At 44.9% G+C, this 27,211-nt stretch overlaps 1 protein-coding gene across 1 annotated transcript in view; it reads right to left on the bottom strand.

The window, feature by feature from the left end:
• The window catches only part of LOC310781444 (hyccin 2-like), a gene marked incomplete at its 3' end in the record, with an annotated part of 74,210 nt that overhangs the window by 24,034 nt on the left and 22,965 nt on the right, over positions 1–27,211 (bottom strand). The window contains exons 3-6 of the mRNA XM_083642077.1: positions 22,640–22,819; positions 15,719–15,799; positions 5,430–5,545; positions 4,658–4,753 (exon numbers count right to left, since the gene is read on the bottom strand). Of these exons, the coding sequence (XP_083498203.1) occupies positions 4,658–4,753; positions 5,430–5,545; positions 15,719–15,799; positions 22,640–22,819 (473 nt within the window). The remainder of the gene's footprint in view (positions 1–4,657; positions 4,754–5,429; positions 5,546–15,718; positions 15,800–22,639; positions 22,820–27,211) is intronic.

Below are 27,211 nucleotides of genomic sequence, written 5' to 3' on the forward strand. Positions count from 1 at the left end.
GGCTGAGTAGCATCACGTGTGATGATTTACAGCGCATGCATTGGTCTGTGAGCTTCCTGACAGATAAACCAGTACCATAAAGGCTAGAAAAGCATGTGCCGGTTAAAATAGAAATGCTCCGTGAAAATGTAACTATTCAGTGATTTGTAGGTTATAGGGCTCGGTCCGGATAGGACGGCGTCTGGGTCCGGATGCGGACCGGAGTCCGGACTTTGAGGATCGCTGGTATAGATAGATAGACTGATAAAAAGGTCAGGTGGAGGGGGTGATGAAAAGGTCAGGTGGAGGGGGGTGATAAAAAGGTCAGGTGGCGGGGGTGATAAAAAGGTCAGGTGGAGGGGTGATAAAAAGGTCAGGTGGAGGGGGTGATAAAAAGGTCAGATGGAGGGGTGATAAAAAGGTCAGGTGGAGGGGGTGATAAAAAGGTCAGGTGGAGGGGTGATAAAAAGGTCAGGTGGAGGGGGTGATAAAAAGGTCAGGTGGAGGGGGTGATAAAAAGGTCAGGTGGAGGGGGTGATAAAAAGGTCAGGTGGAGGGGGGTGATAAAAAGTCAGGTGGAGGGGGTGATAAAAAAGTCAGGTGGAGGGGGTGATAAAAAGGTCAGGTGGCGGGGGTGATAAAAAGGTCAGGTGGAGGGGGTGATAAAAAGGTCAGGTGGAGAGGGTGATAAAAAGGTCAGGTGGAGGGGGTGATAAAAAGGTCAGGTGGAGGGGTGATAAAAAGGTCAGGTGGAGGGGGTGATAAAAAGATCAGGTGGAGGGGTGATAAAAAGGTCAGGTGGAGGAGGTGATAAAAAGGTCAGGTGGAGGAGGTGATAAAAAGGTCAGGTGGAGGGGTGATAAAAAGGTCAGGTGGAGGACGTGATAAAAAGGTCAGGTGGAGGGGTGATAAAAAGGTCAGGTGGAGGAAGTGATAAAAAGGTCAGGTGGAGGGGTGATAAAAAGGTCAGGTGGAGGGGTGATAAAAGGTCAGGTGGCGGGGGTGATAAAAAGGTCAGGTGGAGGGGTGATAAAAAGGTCAGGTGGAGGGGTGATAAAAAGGTCAGGTGGCGGGGGTGATAAAAAGGTCAGGTGGAGGGGGTGATAAAAAGGTCAGGTGGAGGGGTGATAAAAAGGTCAGGTGGAGGGGTGATAAAAAGGTCAGGTGGAGGGGGTGATAAAAAGGTCAGGTGGAGGGGTGATAAAAAGGTCAGGTGGAGGAGGTGATAAAAAGGTCAGGTGGAGGGGTGATAAAAAGGTCAGGTGGAGGGGTGATAAAAAGGTCAGGTGGCGGGGGTGATAAAAAGGTCAGGTGGAGGGGGTGATAAAAAGGTCAGGTGGAGGGGTGATAAAAAGGTCAGGTGGAGGGGTGATAAAAAGGTCAGGTGGAGGGGGTGATAAAAAGGTCAGGTGGAGGGGTGATAAAAAGGTCAGGTGGAGGGGTGATAAAAAGGTCAGGTGGAGGGGGTGATAAAAAGGTCAGGTGGAGGGGTGATAAAAAGGTCAGGTGGAGGGGTGATAAAAAGGTCAGGTGGAGGGGTGATAAAAAGGTCAGGTGGAGGGGTGATAAAAAGGTCAGGTGGAGGGGTGATAAAAAGGTCAGGTGGAGGGGGTGATCAAAAGGTCAGGTGGAGGGGGTGATCAAAAGGTCAGGTGGCGGGGGTGATAAAAAGGTCAGGTGGCGGGGGTGTGGGGAGTCTACAGAGATGGTGACGAGGCTAAATTGAAAGAGTGAGCATGGTTGTGGTGCTCTGCAGTCTTCGTAGCCACAGTGTGCCGCCTGTCTAGACAGAGCTGCTTCAGGCACCGTCTGTCTGCTCGCTCACAGCAGGGAACTGTTCAAACCCTGAGCTGTCTGCTCACGGTACGTGCACATCTACAATGGCAAATTCGCTTTTCCGCTGTGTCGCAGCGTTTTGTGGGCGTGGAAACCAGCTTCCAGCTTGGAGCTGTAGCCTGTAGAAACGTTCTCAGGTCGAGCTACACAGGAGGGTGGGGGGAGGAAATGTGTAGGAAGAGCTGTCATTGGGTAGCTTCAACGAAAGGTCCCGCCCTAGTCCCGCCCCGCGAGCGTGAAGCCGCTCGGAGACAAGCCGCCTCTAGTCTGCCACAGTGAAACGCTGTGGGCGGTTCCAGCGGCAGGGGGCGCGAGGCAAATTGACCAATCAGACACGGAAATAGAGCAAGACAGCCTATCAAGATGCAGCGTCAAAGCGGCTTCCACAGGAGGCAAGCCGCCGAGCGTTTCATGATGTGCACGTACCGTCACACACACACGGGGGGTTTGGGGGGGGGGGGTGGAGCTGTCTGCTCACACACACATGGGGGGTTTGGGGGGGGGGGCTGAGCTGTCTGCTCACACACACATGGGGGTTTGGGGGGGGGGGCTGAGCTGTCTGCTCACACACACACGGGGGGTTTGGGGGGGGGGGGGGGCTGAGCTGTCTGCTCACACACACATGGGGGGTTTGGGGGGGGGGGCTGAGCTGTCTGCTCACACACATGGGGGGTTTGGGGAGGGGGGGGGGCTGCAGCCTCACATTCTGAATTCCACATCGATCCTTCCTACTACGTCCAGCGCCTCTGGGTATTTCAAGGACAGACAGACTTGGACAGGTGGACAGGTATCCAACAGTGAGAATTTAATTTAGCCAACCATAGGGCACTTTCCACTAACAACAGCGCTATAATGGATTGTACTTATCAAATCCTCCTGCTTAGAGGACAGGTCAGTATTGAGGTGAGTAAATGGCTACAGGGTAGAGGGGAGACTCAGTCATGGAGGTGGAAGAGGAGAGGGTGCACACTAGTCACTGGCTACAGATGTATCATGTATATAGATATAGATGCTACAGATATGACATGTATCATGTACCGTAAATTCCGGACCATAAGGCGCACCGGTATATAAGCCGCAGCAGCAAAATTGACTGTTTTTTACATATATAAGCCGCACCGGACTATAAGCCGCGGGCGTTTTGATGTTTAATTACCATATGTAAGGGTTCGTACACAGAGGGGATTGTCGGGAAAGAGATGGCTGTTTGGGGAAGCTCCCATTTATTAACATTTCAACAAAACAAAATAAAAGTCAGGTCACTAATCCCCAGACAAAATCACACAACAATAGGCTATATGTGCAGCAAACGGCTGTAACCAGAGAAGTCAAGTCACTAATCCTCGTCTTCCTCTTCTTCCTGCGTACTGAAACCACCAAAGTCCTCATCAGCGCCAGCGTCATCCTCTTCATCCCGCAGCAGTCCAGCCTTTTGGAACCCGTTGGTGATTGTGGATGTTTTCACACTCCTATAATATTCCGTGATCTTCCTTTGTGTGAATTTGCCGAAGTTTGTGATTTTCTCCTGGTAGTCGGGAGGGAGTTGTTCAGTAGTTCTCGCCCGGACGGACAGTCCCTTTCGTCTCATGAATCGGAAGCACCAAGATGGGCCACCTATGAAATGTTCAATTTTCATTTCGGTGGCGACTGTTTTGGCCTTCAGTCGGATCTGCACCGTGGAAACGCCTCGGCCGTCTGCTCTCTGGGTCAACACCCAATCTTCAAGGGAATCTTCAAATTCGGGCCATCTGCTTTTATGACCTCTGAAGGACTTTTTGGTCTTCTTGCACTGAGACAGTTCCTCCTGCTGCACCTTCCAACGCCTCACCATTGACTCGTCGATGCCCAGGTTACGCGCTGCTGCTCTATTTCCCTCTTTTAATGCGAGATTGACTGCTTTCAACTTGAAAGCTGCGTCGTGTGAATTTCTGCGTACCTTCCCCATGGTAAGTGAGAGAGAGTTGCTTCTACTGCTCGTCTTGTTGTGATTCCGGGCTGCTGATGAACTTTGAACCGGTAGGAGTAACCGGTTGATTTCCGCCAATGATGTCAAGTCTTTCATACACAAAGGCAATTCAAGGTGCTTTACAAAAAAATAATCGAAAAAACAAGCAGCAAAGCAATGCACATAAAATGTGCTGATGAAGCTGTGTAACCTGTAAAATCCATCGATTTTGGAGGTCACCGAGTGGCCGTTTGCTTACCGTAATTACCATATGTAAGGGTTCACGCACAGAGGGGATTGTTGGCTGTTTGAGGAAGCTCCCATTTACCGTATTACCGTAACATTTCAACAAAACAACATAACACAACACCACCTTTGTTTATTTTTACAGTGCACACAGTGTCCGCGGTGTGGTGAAAAGAGGGCAAGAGAGGAAATTAAAACAGAAGTGGATTTATAGTTAGAAAGAGTGCTAAAAAAGAGAGATTTTATTTGTATTTTTTTTTTTTTTCTGAAAAAATCCATAGATAAGCCGCACCGTTATATAAGCCGCAGGGCCAAAAAACGGGGAAAAAGCCGCGGCTTATAGTCCGGAATTTACGGTATATAGATATGGATGCTACAGATATGACATGTATCATGTATATAGATGCTACAGATATGACATGTATCATGTATATAGATATAGATGCTACAGATATGACATGTATCATGTATATAGATATGGATGCTACATATATGACATGTATCATGTATATAGATATAGATGCTACAGATATATGTATCATGTATATAGATATGGATGCTACAGATAGCATAAAGGGGTTAAAACAGTAAAGAAATAAGACAAAATAAGACAAAGACAAAGAAATGAAGACATGTACGTGTGCTCCTCACCGTGAGCTCATTCTGCAGATGGACTGGTAGGAGGAAAGGGGCATGTAGACCACAGCCGAGTTGTAGCAGAGCATGAGGAAACACAGGACTTCAAACCTGGAGACACAACGATGAACAGCACAGTCAGAGACACACTGACAAAGAGATACACATAGAAATTGGACAATTGGAGCAGATGTCTGCAAAATGCTGCAAGTTGAGGGTATATTTTGTGCATGTGTGTTTTGGAGTCTCTTAAGGCTAATGTACACCGCCTCTGGAACAGATGCGGTACGGCTCTGGTACGACTCATGTCATCTGACAAAAATAGAACAGGTGCGTAATCTTTCCGTACCGCATGTATCACCCATCAATTAACATGGACGATAGTCGCTCCGGCAGTTTTGCCGGATCCGCATCGCAGCCATAACACATCTGGTGTACATTACCTGTTAGCGTGTTAGCTTGTGTTTGTGTGTGTTGATGGAGAGCAGCCAGGAGCACGACCTGTGTTTGTGTGTGTTGATGGAGAGCAGCCAGGAGCACGACCTGGAGAGTCCAGGCCATAACTGACTCCTGTGTGTGCACAGGGGGTAAACGGCCCGGCTGTATATCAGCAGGCGGAGTGAGCGAGCACTTGTCTCTTCATAAACACTACCTTGACCTCGCCACACAAATGGATTTCCAGACAAGCTGAGCTGTGTCCATCATAGCTGAGGGGCGCAGAGGGCGCACAGCTCTGGAAAAGTTCACGTGGAGCCCTGCAGTGTGTGTGTGTGTGTGTGTGTGGTACCTGTTCTGTGCAGTGAAGGTCTCTCTCTGAGGGTGGAGGCCGCTGTACACCACTCTGATCAGGTCATGTTGACAGAGAGCGCCCTCTGTCAGCGCCATGGACCCCAGGCTGGAAGGCTACACGCACGCATGCACGCACGCACGCACACACACACACACACACACACACACACACACACACACACACACACACACACACACACACACACACACACACGAGAAGCAGCACAAAACATTTTAATAGTTATTAACTTGAATATTTATTCATCCTCATCTATTCTTCCCCATACAACAGAATGAATGTAGATGAAAGGGTCATTAAGATTCTGCTCTCTGTTCTCCAGAGCAGTCAGTACAAAGACCAGTGAGTCTGTTCTCCAGAGCAGTCAGTACAAATACCAGTGAGTCTGTTCTCCAGAGCAGTCAGTACAAAGACCAGTGAGTCTGTTCTCCAGAGCAGTCAGTACAAAGACCAGTGAGTCTGTTCTCCAGAGCAGTCAGTACAAAGACCAGTGAGTCTGTTCTCCAGAGCAGTCAGTACAAAGACCAGTGAGTCTGTTCTCCAGAGCAGTCAGTACAAAGACCAGTGAGTCTGTTCTCCAGAGCAGTCGGTACAAAGACCAGTGAGTCTGTTCTCCAGAGCAGTCAGTACAAAGACCAGTGAGTCTGTTCTCCAGAGCAGTCAGTACAAATACCAGTGAGTCTGTTCTCCAGAGCAGTCAGTACAAAGACCAGTGAGTCTGTTCTCCAGAGCAGTCAGTACAAAGACCAGTGAGTCTGTTCTCCAGAGCAGTCAGTACAAAGACCAGTGAGTCTGTTCTCCAGAGCAGTCAATACAAAGACCAGTGAGTCTGTTCTCCAGAGCAGTCAGTACAAAGACCAGTGAGTCTGTTCTCCAGAGCAGTCAGTACAAAGACCAGTGAGTCTGTTCTCCAGAGCAGTCAGTACAAAGACCAGTGAGTCTGTTCTCCAGAGCAGTCAGTACAAAGACCAGTGAGTCTGTTCTCCAGAGCAGTCAGTACAAAGACCAGTGAGTCTGTTCTCCAGAGCAGTCAATACAAAGACCAGTGAGTCTGTTCTCCAGAGCAGTCAGTACAAAGACCAGTGAGTCTGTTCTCTAGAGCAGTCAGTACAAAGACCAGTGAGTCTGTTCTCTAGAGCAGTCAATACAAAGGGAGATTAGTGATCAGAACCTAAGAACAGTGACTTTGACATAATGTGTGTTTCTGCTGCCATGAAGACTGGAAAGTGGAACTTCATGATGCTCACAGGCATAAAGAAGAAGCTGTGTCCCACAAGAAACATTGTGCTGAAGCAATCTGGGAACCCAGAGTTTATTTCAGCACGTAAATAGACTCTGGGACAGTAAATAGACTCTGGGACAGCCGTAGCTTTTTTTTTTTGGCTTCCTGTACAGTGTGGATCTTCCGCCCGGGACTTCCACTTCTGCGCAGCGGTGCCTTTTAAAAACATACATTGCAATTTGCGTTGCTTTTATTTTGAATGCTAAACGTCACAATTGTTATTTAATCACTAGCGTTCAGGGCCGGGACTCTTCTATCCCGCGGTACAACAACAGAGCGGCACTGCACCTGTGCGGAGGCTGAAGATTAGTGCTGTAGCTTACAGGAAGCCTGAAAAAAAGGTAGGGTCTAGAGTCTACTTACGTGCTGAAATAAACTCTGGGTTGCCAGATTTCTGCTTAAGTGCCTTTTCTGCTATTGTTGAGTGACAAATTGGGGGTTTTGCTCACGTGGAGAATTGCTATGATTAGTCGTTACATTTCATTACAATGGGATCATATTAGTATATATTATTATAATATAATATATATATTATAATAAATATTATTACTGCTCTAAAACTGGATGATGTTACTGTCAGCAATGTGCTTCCTTCTGTTGGCCCCATTCATTTGTCTAGGCAAATTTGGGAGTCACCCTCTTTGATTTCACACGCACAGCTGCAAAAATATTATCGACCGCAATTTTGCCTTTGTCTTCTACAACATTCTTCACAGGTCCCTCTCACCAAGGCCCAGCCCCAGGTAGGGCTGCTCGATGAATCCATTTTGAATCGTAATCGAATGAATTAGTTAGGACGATGTAAAAAAAATTAAAATCATAAAATCTATTTATACTTTAACTAGGGTAATTACGTTACGGCGGGGCGGCTATCTCTCATGTACGCTTGCTGCTTACTCGTCCATTCTCCCCGCTGTAAAGTCTCTCTGGAGGCTGTGACCACTGCTGGCTACTAAAGACAGCAGCAATGAACTTATTTCAACGCCTCCAAAAAGCACAGTGTGTGAGCACTGAGCAGCGTGTTGCACTGCGGGCTGTGCAAGATAACGATTACCACAACACACACACACACACACACACAAACACATATGTTATCACGGGACGCTGAAATGCTGCCTTTATAGTTCACATAAGAACAAAACAACACATGAGGCCACCGAGTAGCTTCTGCTTCTTGGCTGTAACGTTACCAGTACTGACCGTGTCTGTCTGAATTTCCTCCTAACTGCTGCTATCGCAGTTCCCCGCATACCTGTTGTGACTTTGTGTTATTCTAGTGTCAAGTGACTGCCGGTTAGCAAGCAACAGCCAGGAAGTTAGGCATAGCAAGTTAGGCTAAAACAGGAAGTTGGGTTGTTCTGCCTTCAGAGTAAAGGCGTAAATTGTCACTTATGAAAACAATTGGGAAAAAAATAGCCCTGCAAGGCAAAAAAATGTTTAGAGAAGTATAATAGTATAAAAAAATCGAAATCGAAATCGAAAATCGAGTTTTGAGAGAAAAAATCGTCAATTTTATTTTTAGGCAAAATCGAACAGCCCTAGCCACAGGTCCCTCTCACCAAGGCCCAGCCACAGGTCATCCCTCTCACCCAGGCCCAGCCAGGTCATATTTCGGTGTGTGTCTCTCTGGAAGAGTGCTTAATGCTGTCAGGACCAAGACCTCTGCAGTTCATCACAGCACCTATCCTGAGGCAGTGTTGATGAACCTCTAAATCCATCAAGTTCATTAGCACTTTCATTGATTTGACCTATTTATTGATCGTCTTTCTTTTGAAACATGACATTTCTTGTACTTCTCTAGGTCTATTGACTGGTCTGGTCGGTTTGATTTGTGTATTTATTGCTGTCAGTGGTAACAGGTATTGCATGGGGGGTGCAAGTATGTGTACCTGTTATCCTGCCTTGTGTCACTCCTGAGCAAACTGAGACAAATTCATAGCAACCTCAGTTTTATGGCAATAATCCCCCCTTTCTTCTGAAGGTTAACAATCAAGAAGAAGAAAGAGGGAGAGGCACAGATAAGAGACAAATGAGGGTCTATGGGCGAGTGAGGTGTGATGTAAGGACACTTAGACATTGTGACGGTGTGCACAGCAGAGGTCTCCTAAATTAAATTGCTTTTCCAGTCAGTATCTTGAGCAGAGAGCCAGGAGGAGGGTGCTTCATTCTAAATGAGAGACAGTGTATGCTAATGCTAGCCGCCGGCCGCTAAGTGCCGTGCCATAGCCTCGGAACCTTGCTCTGATTCACGCACACACCCGCAGACACACACACACACCCGCAGACACACATGCACACACCCGCAGAAACACACACACGCACGCACGCGCACACACACACACACACACACACACACATGCACACGCACACACCCGCAGACACACACACACACACACAAACACACACACGCACACACACACCCGCAGACACACACACACACCCGCAGACACACACAGACACACACACGCACACCCGCAGACACACATGCACACACACGCACGCACGCACACACACACACACACACACACACACACACACACACAAACACACACACACACATTCCCATGCTTCTCTCATTCTCTCAACATGGAGAGAGGAACCTCTCAAGCTTGTAATTACAGCAATAAATGGCCCTCAGCACACGCGCTCATCAGCACTCATGTGATTCTGCTGGGCCAGGCAAACGGGCACGCAACACACACACGCACGCACGCACACACACACACACACACACACACACACACACACACACAGACACACACACACACACACACACACACACACACACACACACACACACACAGACACACACACACGTACTCTCCCACAAACTCATTCATGCTGTAGCTGCCATACACTCCTGGCTCTGGCTAGCTAAGACAGCAACACACTTTTCTCCTAGCTAAATGGTGCTAGATCAGTGTGTGCCATTAAACAGCTTGCTAATTAATTCCTGCTCAATACAGCGGTCAATAGATGCTCTTATTTAGCTTTGTGCTCTCGTTCAGTGGCTCCCAACCTTTTTGTCTTATGTATCCCTTGAGCTGTTTTGCCATGACAATAGTTACAGTAGTTCCCCCTCACTCATTAGGGGTGTCAAAAATAATTGATCATAAGATGCATCGCGATGCGGACGTGCACGATTCTGCATCGATTCACAAATGTCAAAAATCGATTATAAAAAAATATATATATATTAACTCATTGAGTGCCAATGACGACAATCGTCGTCAATTCGAATACTAACGTAGAGTGCCAATGACGACGATTGTCGTCAATTGCGTTTTTTGACGGTGGGACGTGGATCAAAGCCTATAACATATCCTGTAAAATTTTGGGGCATGTTGAATATGTATAACCTATTTTACCGACCCATTAGGTGGCGACAGTGCTCTCCAGATTAGAGAAAGTTGAGTAAAAAACAGAGAAGTCGTCGTTATGGAAACGGAAACGGCATCGGTATGCATCGATATGCATGAAGCATAACGTTAGCTGTGCCTGTGAACAGCAGTCAATCTGCTGCCACAATTGAGCCCCTCCGTCTCCGCTGCGATAGCCCCTCCATATGATTTAGTTGCCGACACCAGCGTCTTTCTGAAAAGTTACATTATTCTCAGCTGGGAGCCGGCGACACGCTGTGAAAAAGCGGGGTGCAGCGCACTTTTCAGTGCAGAGCAAACGCAGAGCAAACGCAGCAGAGCCACCAGAGACACTCCCACGGAGGAGGAGGAGGGGGGTGGGGCACGCAGGGCAGCATACAACCATTGACAGTAAACACAGACCCAGACAGCAGGCTCGATGGACAGAGACAGGCAAACAAGCTAGAATATCTGATGCCCACCAGCAGTAAATCAAGACCAGCAAGAAGATGTAGGGTCTGCGCACGCAGGGGCCAGCGCTGCTGGTTGCAGCTAAAAAATATTATTTGGCCAAACAAAATTCCTTTGTTTTCACTGTTTTATTGAAGGAAATTATTTTTGAGGTGTCATTACATCAGAAAATATTAGCTTCAGAGTCAGTGATGTGCTTGAAATGCTTCATTTCACAAAAGGCTCATTATCTCAGCTTCTAAATTGAAACGTGTGTTTTTGCTTAAATCCACCTATCTTCTCCGGCTGATAACTAAAGAACGGAAAATGATATCAATAAACTTTTTTTTGCTGATGATAGAAGAGAGTCTCATCGTTCTTTGGGCGTGTTTGGTGTTTACATAGTAATATCACACAATATTCTGTGGGCCTCGAGAAATCACTGAAAACGCTCTGAAACTCTGGCACTGGGAGCGTCCGTTCTCCAAAAGTGGCTGGCACTCAATGAGTTAACACGTTCACTGCCAATGACGTGTTTTTACGTCAAACAAAATCCAACCGTTCACTGCCAATGACGTGTTTTTACGTCAATTTTTTTTTTGTTTTGTTTGTTGATTTTGTTTTTTTGACGGTGGGATGTGCATCTAACCCTTTTACATCTCTTATATAAGTATTGGACGTGTACAACGTGTACAACCCATTCCACCGACCCACTAAGTGGCGACAGTGCTCTCCCAGACTAGAGGAAGGCAAGCAAAAAGCATGTGTGAGGAAGCCATTCTCATGAAAATGGCTGGGCGAAAACGCTTTCGTTTTCGCGCTGATTGCTGGCGGTGCGGGATTGCAAATTTGCATAATAGATTACGGGTGGAACACACTTTGAAACACGCAGCATAAATATGACCAGAATCGCAAAAGCTTCATCAAAGCTCTCAACCAAAACTCCAAGAAGCGAGCGAGTCCATCCAGACTTCCTCAAAGAGCGGCCGCGCAGACAGGCACAGCAGCAGCAAAGCAATGACACTGGTGACGCGAGGTTACAGCAGCAGAAACAAGCTTGTGACACGGCCGCTGCAGCCAAGAAGACACACACGGAGGGAGGAGTTGGAAGCAGAGGGGGGTTTCCTGCTGTTATGGAGGAAATTACTGTTCAAAACTATTGTTTAGATGTCTGACGTCTTACTGATGCCAAAAATGAATGGTTAAAGTGACTGTTCTATCGAATTTCACAAAAAGCCGTTTATCTCAGAATAATTTTTCTGACGCTGAAACCATGCTGTATTCAACTGCTAATGCTTACATAACTACTAAGTCTACAAACTAACTCTTTTAGACAGAGAAAGCACACATTCTATTAGTTCTTTTGAGATATTGTGTGTTCACAAAATCTTAGCAGAAAAGAATCCTCGGGTCTTGAAAGATGAGCCAGAATCCTCAAAAAAACCCTCTGGCAGAACCTACCTACAGTAAAAAAAAAAAAACGGCTGGCAGTGAATGTGTTAATAATCAAATAAAATATAATGGAAGTACATGCAGTTGTTTATTTTAATTATGGATCATAATACAATGCAATTCCAAATGCACTTTTATTTTAAAAGTAGCCACACAGTGAGAAAAAGAAAGTGAGAAAAAATAAATCATGTATTGCGGAAAAAAGTTATACATCGACTTAAGATGCATCGAGATGCATCGAGATGCATCGATGCTCGTAATCGAATCGAATCGTAGCCCTCTGAATTGTAATCGAATCGAATCGTGAGGCCAGTGAAGATTCACAGCCCTATCACTCATGTGTTAAATGATTCTCCTAAATGTGTTCAATTAAACTGATATTAAACTTTTAGTAACACGACTGATTATTAAATGTAAATCATTTGAATTACTCCCCTTTAAAAGGGACAGCTCACCCTAAAATCCAAAATACACATTTTCCCTCTCACCTGCAGTGCTATTTATCCATCTATATAGTTTTGTGTTAGTTGCCTGAGTTTTGGAGATATCGTCCGCAGAGTTTCTGCCTTCTCTTGAATACAATGAAACTGGATGACACTCGGCTTGTGGTGCTCAAAGTGCCAATAGAATACATTTGATAAACTCAACAGCAATGTGTGTTTCCAGAAATCATGACCCTGTTACTCAAGATAATGCACAGACTTTGTTGTGAGCAGTTTCATGTAGGAACTATTTGCTTTTAGCTCGCAGCTAGCGGGTGTAGTTCGGTCAAAAGGAAATAGTTCCTCCATGAAACTGCTCATAACGAGGTCTGTGGAAAGTTACACATTGTAGTATCGTGACAACCCTACCCCGGCGGCACCCAAAGATGATTCTGGCACACATTTTGGCTTCAACAAACATGATGCAGAAAAAAGCAAAATGTAAACACTGTCGACAGCTGTCACAAGAACATCACAAGCAATTTCTTTCACCACTCGAAATATAACCACCACCTTATCCAAGATGACGAGTTTATGCCAAAGCGGGGGGGGGGGGGGGCGAAGCTGAAACCAGCGTATTCATTTAGAAAATTCTCAAGAGATGTCAGCACATTTATTTTTAGCTACAGCCATGATGCTAGTGGTAAAGGTGATATTTATATTGAGCAGTGTTTCCCATACATAAAGGAATTTGTGGCGGGCCGCCACAAAAGGATTTTGACCGCCACAAAAAGATGTTGACCAAAAAAAAAAACGCAACATGCAAGATACCCGCTGAATAAGTGTCCAATAAATGTTCATGTCATTCTGGCCAATACTTCTGTTATAGCATTTCAGTATGGAATATGGAATATCTTTCAATAATCTATGATTTAGCTGCTAAATTGTCAAATACCGCAATCTGCTCGCTACCCAGGCACTTATGTATGTACTTAACCTACCGGTAACTAACTTAACCTAACTAACTATCCGGTGTGCACAACATTGTCAGCCTAAACTCCGGCTGACACCCCAAAAACCTACAATCCGCTACAGAAAAATGTATATTGTTTGTTTATTAACTGGCCCCTCGCCTTCTATCATTTCACGAAAGTGGCAAAGCAAGTTGAGTATCCCTGACCTATAGGGAGAAATTTAGTTTGTCATTGTAAACCCACAGCACAGTAATGATGACATGTTCTTCATAGATCTAGCCTTTTAATTTTGCTCTTAACTCATTCACCGCCAATGACGTCTTTGACGTGTTATCAGAAATAGCCCTCCCCGCCAATGACGTGTTTGACGTGTTTTTATTACTGCAGGGCGTAGTTTAAACACTTCCCCAGCCTGTCACATGGTATCAGGTCCCTATCATCTAAGACAACACGTGAACAAACACATACCGCAGCTGTTGTTTTGAAATTGAGCAGGAGGAAAAGCAGAAAACTGGTAACGCTTCCTTGTGCAGACAGGAGAAACGCCATTGAAACGCGCCTCGGCGCGCTGCACGAGCTGGAGTCGCCTTCCTCTGTGCCAGCCGGGAGAAAGTAATCAAGAGATGTGTTTGATCATCGGAGGAATGAGGAAATAATCGATCAGTTTGCGAGGGCGGTGAGGACGTGTTGAATAGCCGAGGGGAAAACGGGAACGATCAGATAGCAGGGGATATGACAGGGAGACATGGACGAGGAAGGGTGCAAAATAAACACACAACAGCAAGGCACAAGGCAGAAGCGGGAGTCAGAGCAGCCCGCTGTCCTTTCTCAAGAGCTATTCAGTTGGTTCATGTAATCGCTGGGCTGCGTGCCCTCCAGTGTTGCTCCTGGCCAATCCCAGCGCCACAGGGCGTGGTTATTGCTTAAAATATGTGGGGTTAGAAATCTAAAAGGGGGATCGTGTGTGTGTGTGTGTGTGTGTGTGTGTGTCTGTCTGTCTGTCTGTCTGTCTGTCTGTCTGTCTGTCTGTCGGTGTGTCTGTCTGTCTGTCTGTCTGTCTGTCTGTCTGTCTGCACACTCACTCACACCGAGTAAACTGTATTGTTGAATGTAAAAAAAAAAGCACTTCATGTGTATATATATATATATATATATTTTTTTTTTGTCATTTGTGTCCTAACGAATAATATTTACATGTCTGATGTCAATACAGTTCAAAATAAAAGAATTGAGAGCGAGTTCTGCATGAGATTGTGTGCATAAATACATAAATGCCATTTTCTGCAATTTCTTTTCTCAGAGAGACATTTTGGGGGAAAACAGGGTGTATATAAATGGCTATAAGTAGAGTACAGAACATGCTAAAAGTAGGGATGGGCATCGAATTTCGAATTTTCGAATAATCGTTGTTATTATCAAGGTCGACTTTTATTATTGAAATTCGAAATTCGAAAAATTTTTTTTTTTTTTTTTTTTGAGTGAAATGTTGCATTGTCTCCCCTGATTCTAAGTACCGGTATAGTCAAATCGCTATAAGCATTTTAAGCAAGGTTTATGGAAAAATGAATGGCGGATGAAATCCCATGAAGAGGGAGAGGGGGTGACTTTGGCACCCCTTTGGCACTCAGACCTGAGCCTACTAAATATTTAATGAACCACAACCACTCATGATTGTCAAAACTGTTTTTTATTTTCGAAAATGTCAATGTAAAAAAAATTAAAAATGTAAATTTTTTTTTTTTTTTTTTTTTTTTTACATTTTTTTATTTATTTTCGAAATTCGAATTAAATTCGAATTTGGCCAGCGAATTTCGAATAGTGTTTTTGCTAGAAATGCCCATCCCTAGCTAAAAGCTCACTTTTTTCCCCTGGTGAACCCAGAGACGTACATCTTCATTTTGAGGTATTGCAAATCACTCTGGTGCTAATAGATAATTTACTGTGGGTCTTGAAAGATGACCAACAATTATGAAAATCTTTGGCCTGTGCTAAATATTGGCAGTCCTAAACTGGCGGTGAATGAGTTAAGCTTTCTCAAAGTACACCAAATTCATGCATTTTACTTTAAAATGTAAAAAAAAAAATTGCGGGGGGGCATGAACCCGCACCCCCCTAGGGGGTCTGCGGTCCCCCACCACAAATACTCTAAATCCTGTGGGAAACACTGTTGAGATATAGATTTGAGGACTCATCATCAGGCCCGAGCATATAGTGCAAGAAAGGGAGAAAGGCTTTAAAAAGAGAGAGTGAAACAAGAAGAATAGAATAGCATGAGAGGACAGAAGTGCAGGGAAACACAGTAGATCTAGTAAGTAGAGAGGAGTCCCACCTCATGATACACCGATGGTTTGGACAGAGATGGGATTGTGAAGGACAGGAGCCTGCTGTTGCCATCTTTGTCCACGATCTCCTGCAAAACCAGAGAGAGGAAAGGAGGGAGGGAGGTAGAGAGGGAGATGAGAAGATGACGTTATTTGAGGGAATGGTGGAGCTTTGTTTTGAACAGTCTGCTGCGCAGTGCTCATGCATATTGATGGTTTGGAAATGTGAGTCTGCTTTGCTCACTGGCAAACTGGCATCGGCTGCAGAACGCTGCCTTCAGAACTGAACCCAGTTAGGACCTTCTCTGAACGCTGCCTTCAGAACTTAACCCAGTTAGGACCTTCTCTGAATGCTGCCTTCAGAACTTAACCCAGTTAGGACCTTCTCTGAACGCTGCCTTCAGAACTTAACCCAGTTAGGACCTTCTCTGAACGCTGCCTTCAGAACTTAACCCAGTTAGGACCTTGGGCCTTGTCTTAGCCTTCCCTGGCCTGGGCCTTGTCTTAGCCTTCCCTGGCCTGGGCCTTGTCCTAGCCTTCCCTGGCCCGGGCCTTGTCCTAGCCTTCCCTGGCCTGGGCCTTGTCCTAGCCTTCCCGGGCCTGGGCCTTGTCCTAGCCTTCCCTGGCCTGGGCCTTGTCTTAGCCTTCCCTGGCCTGGGCCTTGTCCTAGCCTTCCCTGGCCTGGGCCTTGTCCTAGCCTTCCCTGGCCCGGGCCTTGTCCTAGCCTTCCCTGGCCTGGGCCTTGTCCTAGCCTTCCCTGGCCCGGGCCTTGTCCTAGCCTTCCCTGGCCCGGGCCTTGTCCTAGCCTTCCCTGGCCTGGCCTTGTCCTAGCCTTCCCTGGCCCGGGCCTTGTCCTAGCCTTCCCTGGCCTGGCCTTGTCCTAGCCTTCCCTGGCCTGGGCCTTGTCTTAGCCTTCCCTGGCATGGGCCTTGTCCTAGCCTTCCCTGGCCTGGGCCTTGTCCTAGCCTTCCCTGGCCTGGGCCTTGTCTTAGCCTTGTCCTAGCCTTCCCTGGCCTGGCCTTGTCCTAGCCTTCCCTGGCCCGGGCCTTGTCCTAGCCTTCCCTGGCCCGGGCCTTGTCCTAGCCTTCCCTGGCCCTGTCTTAGCCTTCACTGGCTAGCAGTATATCTCTGAATATCTGATGGGACTGCTGAGTGCAAGGCTGTTTATCTGAGCTCAGTAGTCAATGACCACAGCCGAGAGAGGTCTGTGTCTTTGTGTCTGTGTGTCTGTGTGTGTGTGTGTGTGTGTGTGTGTGTGTGTGTGTGTCTGTGTGTGTGTGTGTGTGTGTGTGTGTGTGTGTGTGTGTGTGTGTGTGTGTGTGTGTGTGTGTGTGTGTGTGTGTAGGATGGTATAGATACGGAGTGATAAATTATGCATGGATCAGCCTCTTCCTGCGCTGGCAGCTCGTCCTACTGATATCTCGAGCTCTTAGCCTATTTCCCCAAGGGTGTTTCCTGGTGATGCTATGTATCTTGGGTCTATCCATTAACCACGGATTTCCCTCTACTATAGATTGTCTTTCACATTAACAGGCATACTGTCTGTGCCTCGCTGATGTATGACTGTACCTGTATCAGGGCCAAAAGATACGGCTCGACTAACCAGTGGGTTATTGTAAATACGGCTCTGTTTACAACTGGCTTAGTTGAGATGGTTTGCTAAAAGTTTAGAAGGCTACAAATAAATACTAATAACAATGTGACCTGACATGTTCCTAAGAGTAAAGCTGTGCTTCTGCAAAATACCATACATACTAGGGATGCACGATATGGATTTTTAGAGCCGATACAATAACCGATAAATATATGCTTCTCCTGGCCGATAACCGATACGATAAACCGATAATTATTTCACATTTTGGTGTTAAAAAAATAAGTTCTTAACCTGTATTTTATGCACACCTGGGGTAAAAAAAAATAAGAAAGGGCAGATGTAGTGAGCAAAGATGGATGATTTAATATTCCATAGCTCTGACCTAAGCAAATCTGACATCACTATTGTGAACACAAACAACACTTCTGATATAATATGATTGTTTTAGTAAAGTGTATCACGCAATAGTCAATACAAAAAATAAAGGCTTTTATAGAACCGAAAGCCTAGCTGCTTAGTCTGCAGATAAAACATAAAAGGCATAGTAATTTAGACTCTTATTGGCATGACGTTACTGGCAACATATGAGCTGTCTGAATTTTGCATTGGGGGCAGTTCTATAGTGAGGCATGGAAAGCCTCACTATACGCCATCATATCTGTGTCGTTTCACTTTTGACTGAAAAATGATGCCTCTAGATTAAAGAAAAGACTATGTGATGTTGACTTTTATGTAAATGTGCGCATTCGTTTTCCTTATTATTGGTAGATCATGACTGCCCCCCAGCTAGCTACGTTAGCTTCACGTTACCTTGCATGTAACATTAGCATTAGTTTAGCGCCCTTAGCTTTTGGAGACACAAACCCTGGACGTTTCATTTCGAGTAATGCATGAGGTTCTCTATGGTTTACGCCAGCTCTGGGAGTATGAAGTGCATTAAATGCGGGGATTTTGGTCACAAGAAGCTTGTGGACCGCTGCCTGCTGAACTACTAGGTAGGCCACAACCAGCTAGCTAACGTTAGCCACCACAACAGTGAACGTTAACGCCAAGCAAATCCGCTGCCTCCTCCCCACGTTTGGTTTAGCGTAACGCCAGCTCAGATTTTCCCCTAATCTCAGAAACCTTGCGGGACATGTATTGCAAATTGCAATAGTGGTTGTTTTGTTATCATTTGAAACTGTCCACAGCCACATGTTTCGCCAGCTGCTTGTGACGTCATGAGCATGCGACAACAATACTCCACTTTCAATGCAAAACAAAGCCAAGTTGGCGCCGTATTATCGGGGGCTATTTTATCGGCTAAAATGCCATTATTGGAATAATAAATAATAACGCAAAATGGCCATATCGGCAGATAATTTATCGGTCCGATAAATATCGTGCAACCCTAATATATACCAAGAATCATTCATATCTACCAATAGCAAATTCTCCTATGTCTACTATGACGCATCACCTCAATACGATGACTATAAGTGGGATGAGGCATTGTGGTCCTTGACAGTATTGTGCAAGTTCACACATCACAAGAGCTAGCTCTGAAAGTTCAGCTCACACAGTTTAAAATGAACTCGTTCACGTTCATAGTTCACAATTTTGAATTTTGAACTAAGCTCACAGCTCCAAAAAATGAACAGTTCACGTTAATTTCTTCCCTTTTTTTCTTCTCCTTTTTTTTGACCTACTCCAACCAAGCAATAGAATCACCAATGTTTGAAACAAAGGCCATGTTCACATTACAGGCAAATCTGATTTGCTGATAAAGTCATTAATCATCATTATCTTGATTGGTTTCCCAAATCTGATTTGGGAGTGTGTCCGCACTGCCACAAATCTGATTCTCAAGTCGGATCTGTGTGTCCAGACCTAAACAGCCTATCTGCATGGGTTGCTATGGTAATGACGTGGGCGTCAGTACATTTTGTTTTCCTGCGCAGAAGCATTTGATGACGAGTTGCGAGTGACGTTCAAATCAGATTTGGTGGATCTGCGCGTCCGCACTGAAGTCACATCAGTCGAAAGCAGATTGGAAACTACCTCCATATGTGGTTTGGGACAAGTGACAAAACTCAGACTTGGAGCGTCCAGACTCATAAAACCAATCTGGATAAAGTCATTAATAGGTCACTAAAGTTCACAAATCAGATTTGGCCTCCTAGTCTGAACATGGCCAAAGTCACGGCTCGATCAGGTTAATTGGCTCTCCTCTCTCTCACCGGAGCTGTGGAGTTTGGTTCTGAAACCTCAGACAGACATTGGCATCAACATTCGCGCACGAGTGTCAAGTCAGCCAGAATGTAAAATAGGTCTTCCGCTTTAGGGCTTTTCAAAAATAAAATCAGTATTGTAAGGTTAACTAAGTTTTCAGTAATACTTTACTGCCACAGTTTCACTCCATATGAAATCTTAACATCACAAGTATTTTGACACGATGTTTACTGCGAGCTGCAGAGATTCATTGTTTTGCTTTACCAAGTCAGATGCTTGCAGTCACAGGAGCTTGAACTCCTTTTTTCTCATTCTATGTTATGTATGTTATTATACGATTTATCATGGTATTTATGGTAACCGATCCTTTGCGTACTTTCATGTCACAGCTCCCATTTGGAGCCAATTTATATTTGCTATTTTGCATCCTTCCTAGGTAGCATCTAGTTTAACACATTCACTGCCAGCCATTTTTTTTTTTACTGTAGGTAGCTTCTGCCAGAGGTTTTTTTTGAGGATTCTGGCTCATCTTTCAAGACCCGAGGATTCTTTTCTGCTAAGATTTTGTGAACACAAAATATCTCAAAATAACTAATAGGGGTGTCACAATATATCGTCCCACGAAATTTCGCGATAGTAAAACGTCACGATATGTATCGTTGAGATGAAATCTCATATCGTGAAAAAAAAAAAAAAAAAAAAAAAAAATCCAAAAATAGACAAAGAAACGTCTTTGTTTGTTGAAGTTCAATGTGTGGAAAGTAGTTCAGTTGAACAAGTCTCTGAAGAGACACATGAGAAGTTATACAGGAGAGAAACCATTCAATTGAGTTTCTGGCAAAACTGTTTACTTGACAGGAAAAATTGAAGATGCATAAAAAATAGACTAAGAAAAGTCTTGTTGTTTGAGTTTGAAGAAAAACTGAAGATGCATAATGAGAATTTATACTGCTGAGAAACCTTTTAGTTCAAAGTAAATCTAAGTGACGGTGTAACTCATTCTATTTCAAGATAAGCCTTATCTCCAATCTCATGTTTTTTCTAGTTGTTATTGTAATAACAATTTCCCACAACAGCATGTTTTGTATTTGTGCATTTCAAATAAAATACTACTTTTCCAGTCATATATTGTCATTATTCAAGTTTAAAAAAATATTGTTAAAATCGTATCGTATCGTATCGTTATCGTGAACCCAGTATCGTGATACGTATCGTATCGTGAACTGAGTGTATCGTGACACCCCTAGAATGTGTGCTTTCTCTGTCTAAAAGAGTTAGTTTGTAGAGTTAGTAGTTATGTAGGCATTAGCACTTGAATACAGCATGGTTTCAGCGTCTGAAAATTTAAGCTGAGATAAATAGCTTTTTGTGAAATTCGATAGAACAGTCACTTTAACCATTCATTTTTGGCATCAGTAAGACGTCAGACATCTAAACAATAGTTTTGAACAGTAATTTCCTCCATAACAGCAGGAAACCCCCCTCTACTTCAAACTCCTCCCTCCGTGTGTGTTCTTCTTGGCTGGAGCGGGCGTGTCACAAGCTCGTTTCTGCTGCTGCTGCTGCTGCTGCTTCTGCTCCTGTCTGCTGGCGGCCGCTGGGCGAGGATGGGCGGGCTCGTTTCTTTTGCGATTCTGGTCTTATTTATGCTGCGTGTTTCAAAGTGTGTTGCACCCATAATCTATTATGCAAATTTGCAATCCCCCACCTCCAGCAATCAGCGCGAAAGCGAAAGCGCTTTCGCCAATCCATTTTACAGTATGAGAATGGTTTCATCGCGCGTTCCCCTGCAGTTTTGGCTCGGCTTTTTCTAGAATGGAGAGCACTGTCGCCACTTAGTGGGTCGGTGGAATGGGTTGTACACGTTCGGTGGCTTCAATATTTATATAAGAGATGTAAAAGGGTTAGATCAACGTCCCACAGTCAATTTTTTTTTTTTTTTTTTTTGACGTATTAACACGTCATTGGCAGTCAACCGTTGGATTTTTTTTTACGTATCAACACGTCATTGGCAGTGAACGTGTTAATTAAAATGGGGATGCAAAATGGCACAATAAAAACAACACACACACACACACACACACACATACACACACACACACACAAGCACCCCATAATTAATGTATTTAGGATTCACTGAGGCCAAACCTCTATCTTGTCATTATTTCCACCTTAACACGTTCACTGCCGTTGACGAGATATCTCGTCTTAAAAAAAAGAAAAAAAATTGACGGTGGGACGTCGATCAACCCCTTTTACATCTCATATTAAAATATGGGAGGTATTGAATGTGTATAATCTATTTTACCGACCCACTAAGTGGCGACAGTGCTCTCCAGACGAGAGAAAGCCAAGCAAAAACAGCCGCGTGAGGAAGCCATTCTCATGAAAATGGATTGGCGAAAACGCTTTCGCTTTCGCGCAGGGAGCTGGCGGTGGGGGATTGCAAATTTGCATAATAGATTACGGGTGGAACACACTTTGAAACACGCAGCATAAATAAGACCAGAATCGCAAAAGCTTCATCAAAGCTCTCAACCGAAACCCCAAGAAACGAGCGAGCCCATCCAGACTCGCCCAAAGAGCGGCCGCCAGCAGACAGGCACAGCAGCAACTCGCTTGTGACACGCCCGCTGCAGAGCCAGGGAGGCAGGAGGAGAACACACACGGAGGGAGGAGTTTAAAGGAGAGGGGGGTTTCCTGCTGTTATGGAGGAAATTACTGTTCAAAACTATTGTTTAGATGTCTGACGTCTTACTGATGCCAAAAATGAATGGTTAAAGTGACTGTTCTATCGAATTTCACAAAAAGGCATTTTTCTCAGCTTAAATTTTCAGACGCTGAAACCATGCTGTATTCAAGTGCTAATGCCTACATAACTACTAACTCTACAAACTAACTCTTTTAGACAGAGAAAGCACACATTCTATTAGTTCTTTTGAGATATTTTGTGTTCACAAAATCTTAGCAGAAAATAATCCTCGGCTGTTGAAAGATGAGCCAGAATCCTCAAAAAAACCCGTTGGCAGAAGCTACCTACAGTAAAAAAAAACGGCTGGCAGTGAATGTGTTAAACCCTTCTCGAAAAATGCCACCCCCATGGCCCTGGTGGCCCGGCACCCACCAGGTTATAGATGCCCAGGAGGAGGGCTTCGATGCAGCCGTTGCTCTGGCGGTCCCTGCTGGCTGTGATGCGCAGATAAACCCACACCAGCTCGGGCAGGAACTGCAGGGTGAAGCGTCGCAGGCGGTCTTCAGAGCTTCGGTACAGCTCAAACAGCTGGTGGCACACCGGCTCGAGCAGCTGGAGAGAGAGGCGGGGAGAGAGACAAAGACAAGAACATGCTCATCAGTATCGGTAAAAGAAATGCACTAAAAACGCAAAAGAATAAGGAATAAAAGTTTAAACATACTCAAATGGTGGGGGGGAGGGGGTGTAGTGACACTCCCACACAGACGCACAACTATGGATGAAACGATTATCATTTTAATGATAAACCGTGATACATTTCCTGATGGTTAGTATTGCTGTTTCAAATTTGATTTATCATTGAAACCGTGTTTTCTTAGAGCGCTTTGAAAAACACGGTAAATACAGTCCATCATCAACCAACGTTAGCAGCAACATCTTTGGGTCTGAGGTTTGAATATATAACCTGGTGAAATGACTTCAGTGAGTGTACAGTTACAGTATCAGTACTTTTTGGTTAATTTTCAGCTCATTTTAAATTAACACCACCATGCTAATAATGATAACCGTGACAATGTTGGTCACTATAATCGCGATATGAAATTTCCATAGCGTTTCATCTCTACGCACATCCCCATGTCTAATCGCTGCATCGGCTGCTTTGGTCTGAATGCACGCTGAGGCGATATCAGATTAGCCTTACTGTGTAGCAGGAATGCATTGAAACAATTTCTCCTGCTTTGCTGCTTTGCTGAGGACAGGACACAGCATCTTCATTGTAAGTGAGAGTGAATCTCATCTGACCCTGAAGTGATGGAGAGACAGAGAGAATGAGACAGAGGAGGAGCCTGAAGTGATGGAGAGACAGAGAGAATGAGACAGAGAGCAGGAGCCTGAAGTGACGGAGAGACAGAGAGAATGAGACAGAGAGGAGGAGCCTGAAGTGATGGAGAGACAGAGAGAATGAGACAGAGAGGAGGAGCCTGAAGTGATGGAGAGACAGAGAGAATGAGAGATAGAGGAGGAGCCTGAAGTGATGGAGAGACAGAGAGAATGAGACAGAGAGGAGGAGCCTGAAGTGATAGAGAGACAGAGAGAATGAGACAGAGAGGAGGAGCCTGAAGTGATGGAGAGACAGAGAGAATGAGACAGAGAGGAGGAGCCTGAAGTGATGGAGTGACAGAGAGAATGAGACAGAGAGGAGGAGCCTGAAGTGATGGAGAGACAGAGAGAATGAGACAGAGAGGAGGAGCCTGAAGTGATGGAGAGACAGAGAGAATGAGACAGAGAGGAGGAGCCTGAAGTGATGGAGAGACAGAGAGAATGAGACAGAGAGGAGGAGAAGATAAATCACTACAATGAAGGTGTAGTCAGGTCTAGTCTCACGGGACCCGGCCCAGGGAATGTGTTTACACTGTCCAGGGGTCAGCCAACTGAGTGCACACACTGCACTGCTTTGTGTGTGTGTGTGTGTGTGTGTGTGTGTGTCGGTGTGTGTGTGTGTGCCGGTGTGTGTGTGTGTGTCTGTGTGCCGGTGTGTGTGTGTTGTGTGTTGGTGTGTGTGCCGGTGTGTATGTGTGCACTGTGGCTCACCCTGCAATAAGTAAGCGTCTCATTATTGAATTTGGCAGGGCATTTGTTCCTCCATTCAATGAGTAAGACACACACAAACACACATGAGATATGCACCTTTGGCTCACACACTCACACACACACACACACACACACACACACACACACACACACACACACACACCTAGGAGGAAAGAGAGGGGGGGGGGGCAGTACGGGGCAACTGTATCATTAGAGTGAGAGGAAAGGCCCCCTGGTGGTTGAGTGCCTCAGGCTTTGGAGCAGAAATCGTGTCATTTTATTCCTTGTAGGGAAAAATAAGCTTCATCTGTTGTAGGTCCAAATTAATGAGCAAGAGTTCAAGAGTCTTCATGGATTCTTTATTCAGACATGTCTGGAGAGAAGAGCGTAAAGCCTCCCTCTAGTTTATTCAGACATATCTGGAGAGAAGAGCTTAAAGCCTCCATCTAGTTTATTTGGTCATTTTGAAGATATTTCATGTTGTTGCTGAGCCATGGCCTAGCCATGTTGATTAGCCACACTGTTCGCCACTGTATTTTTTAACAAATAACTTAATTTTGTGCTTAACCCATTGATACCTGATGCAGCATTTGTGTGTATCCCTTTAAGACCGCGAACCGCGTGATGCGGTTCGCGGTCTTAAAGGGATACACACACAAATGAGGGATATACACGCAAATGCTGCATCAGGTATCAATGGGTTAAGTTGAAAAAGTGATGTAGCAGAACTGTGCTCTGAGACGGATGCTATGGCCCTGAGCCAGACCCTCTTTTTGTGGGGCTGTCATTTCAGCAAACGCCAGCTAGTGTTGTGGAATCACTTCAGACATGTCTAACAATCTACATGTCAAATCTCATATGAATACATTCAAATGTCCAAATAGATTAGGAACGTGATTTTGATGAGAGAAAGCCATAGCGCGAGCTTGGGCGACGCTCGACAATAGATTGCTAACTGCTTTATTGACGTTAGCATGGAGCCAGGGTGTTCGAATCAGTGCAATGCTACCTTTGATAGTATCTGTTCTGTGACTCTGGTAAAGATCAATCTAAAGTGAATGATGAAAACAATAAAGCACTAGAAAGGTAAGAAGTTATACTTGAGTTTGACATCATTAAACTGGTTGTAAAGATGACGTGGTCATAACAGTAGCTAACTGTAGCTCTCTGACATGAGAAAAGTGTCTGTTTCAGGCCCCAGTTGAAATGGAAGGATGACTCAATGGAACGCTATTAGTTATAGTTATATAATATGACCTGAGGACAAGCTGGCATCTGGCTTGTTAACTGGCTAGCTAGCGGTTATCTACGTTAGCTTTTGGTCGCCACTAAGCGACCAAAAGTTTTGCTGTTAACCATTTCGAGTCGCGCTCTTTCCAATAGGAAATCAGCTTTGAAATTCATTGGCCGGTTGTTGAACTGTAAGCAATAAGCAGCTTGCAGCTAAGCTAAGCTAACGTTAGGGTGTTTCAGGCCTAACCTGAGCTGTGACGCAGACAGCTCAGAGTATTGAAGCTAAGCTAACGTTAGCGTGTTTCAGGCCTCACCTGAGCTGTCGCGCAGACAAAGAGTATTGAAGCTAAGCTAAGCTAACGTTAGGGTGTTTCAGGCCTAACCTGAGCTGTCACGCAGACAAAGAGTATTGAAGCTAAGCTAAGCTAACGTTAGGGTGTTTCAGGCCTAACCTGAGCTGTCGTGCAGACAAAGAGTATTGAAGCTAAGCTAAGCTAACGTTAGGGTGTTTCAGGCCTAACCTGAGCTGTCGTGCAGACAAAGAGTATTGAAGCTAAGCTAAGCTAACGTTAGCGTGTTTCAGGCCTAACCTGAGCTGTCACGCAGACAAAGAGTATTGAAGGAAAGAGATGAAGCCCTTGGGCTTTTTTCACCAGTTTTTGACAACAGCACAGCCGCCATGATGTCGTAGCAGAACAACCTATTACCCTTCGCTTCTAAAAAATCTAAGTTCTTTGGCGCAGAATCAGAGGACGCACAGCGAACTGCGGAATATTCTCTGAAATAGAGTAGAAATATAAGCTTCTTTATCCACTTCATGTATATTCATCCTTTTCTAACAAATCAATATATGATGGCTGATATGCAGTGCACACTTTAACGAGTAAAAACCAGTTCTACAATACACACGAACATAAAGGCTGCTCGTACATGATTATATGTAACAATAAACACTAGTCTGAGGGTTAAACGTCTATTATATGGAAGTCATAAATGCACTCATGACAGTTATATAACTGATCAGGACATGATCACATGAAGATCCTGTGAATACCACACTGTGATATTCAGGGCAAAAGGGCACAGTGTTCTATTCTATTTCCTACATCCTTTCAACAGAAAATACTAGTTAAGCCTTGCTGATATCAGAAACGCATGGGGTTAAAAAACAAAAACACAACACAACCTTATCAAATACAAAACAAACCTTAGAAAATACAAAACAAACCTTAGAAAAACATAGTATACATATATATAGTACAGTACATCTAGTAATGTATTGGCTTTGTAACCCAAACTGTGTACCTTTGTGTGTTTGCATGTGTACTTTTTACTGCGTGAGTAGCAGATGTTTGAGCCTGCCAGAGTGGTGTGTGTGTGCGCCTGCCTGTCTGTCTGTCTGTCTGTCTGTCTGTCTGTCTGTGTGTGTGTGTGTGAGTGTGAGTGTGAGTGTGAGTGTGAGTGTGAGTGTGAGTGTGAGTGTGTGTGTGTGTGAGTGTGTGTGTGTGTGTGTGTGTGAGTGTGTGTGTGTGTATGCGTGTAAGGGATACGTGAACATGGTGTGCAATCTCACAGGTAACGTGGCTGGCACTGCACTGTGCCTGTCCACCATACCCTCTCAGAACACAGCTTGCTTGTGTGTGTGTGTGTGTGTGTGTGTGTGTGTGTGTGTCTGTGTGT

The sequence above is a fragment of the Poromitra crassiceps genome (genome assembly GCF_964638095.1).
Source record: "Poromitra crassiceps genome assembly, chromosome: 8".
NCBI classification, from domain to species: Eukaryota; Metazoa; Chordata; class Actinopteri; order Beryciformes; family Melamphaidae; genus Poromitra; species Poromitra crassiceps.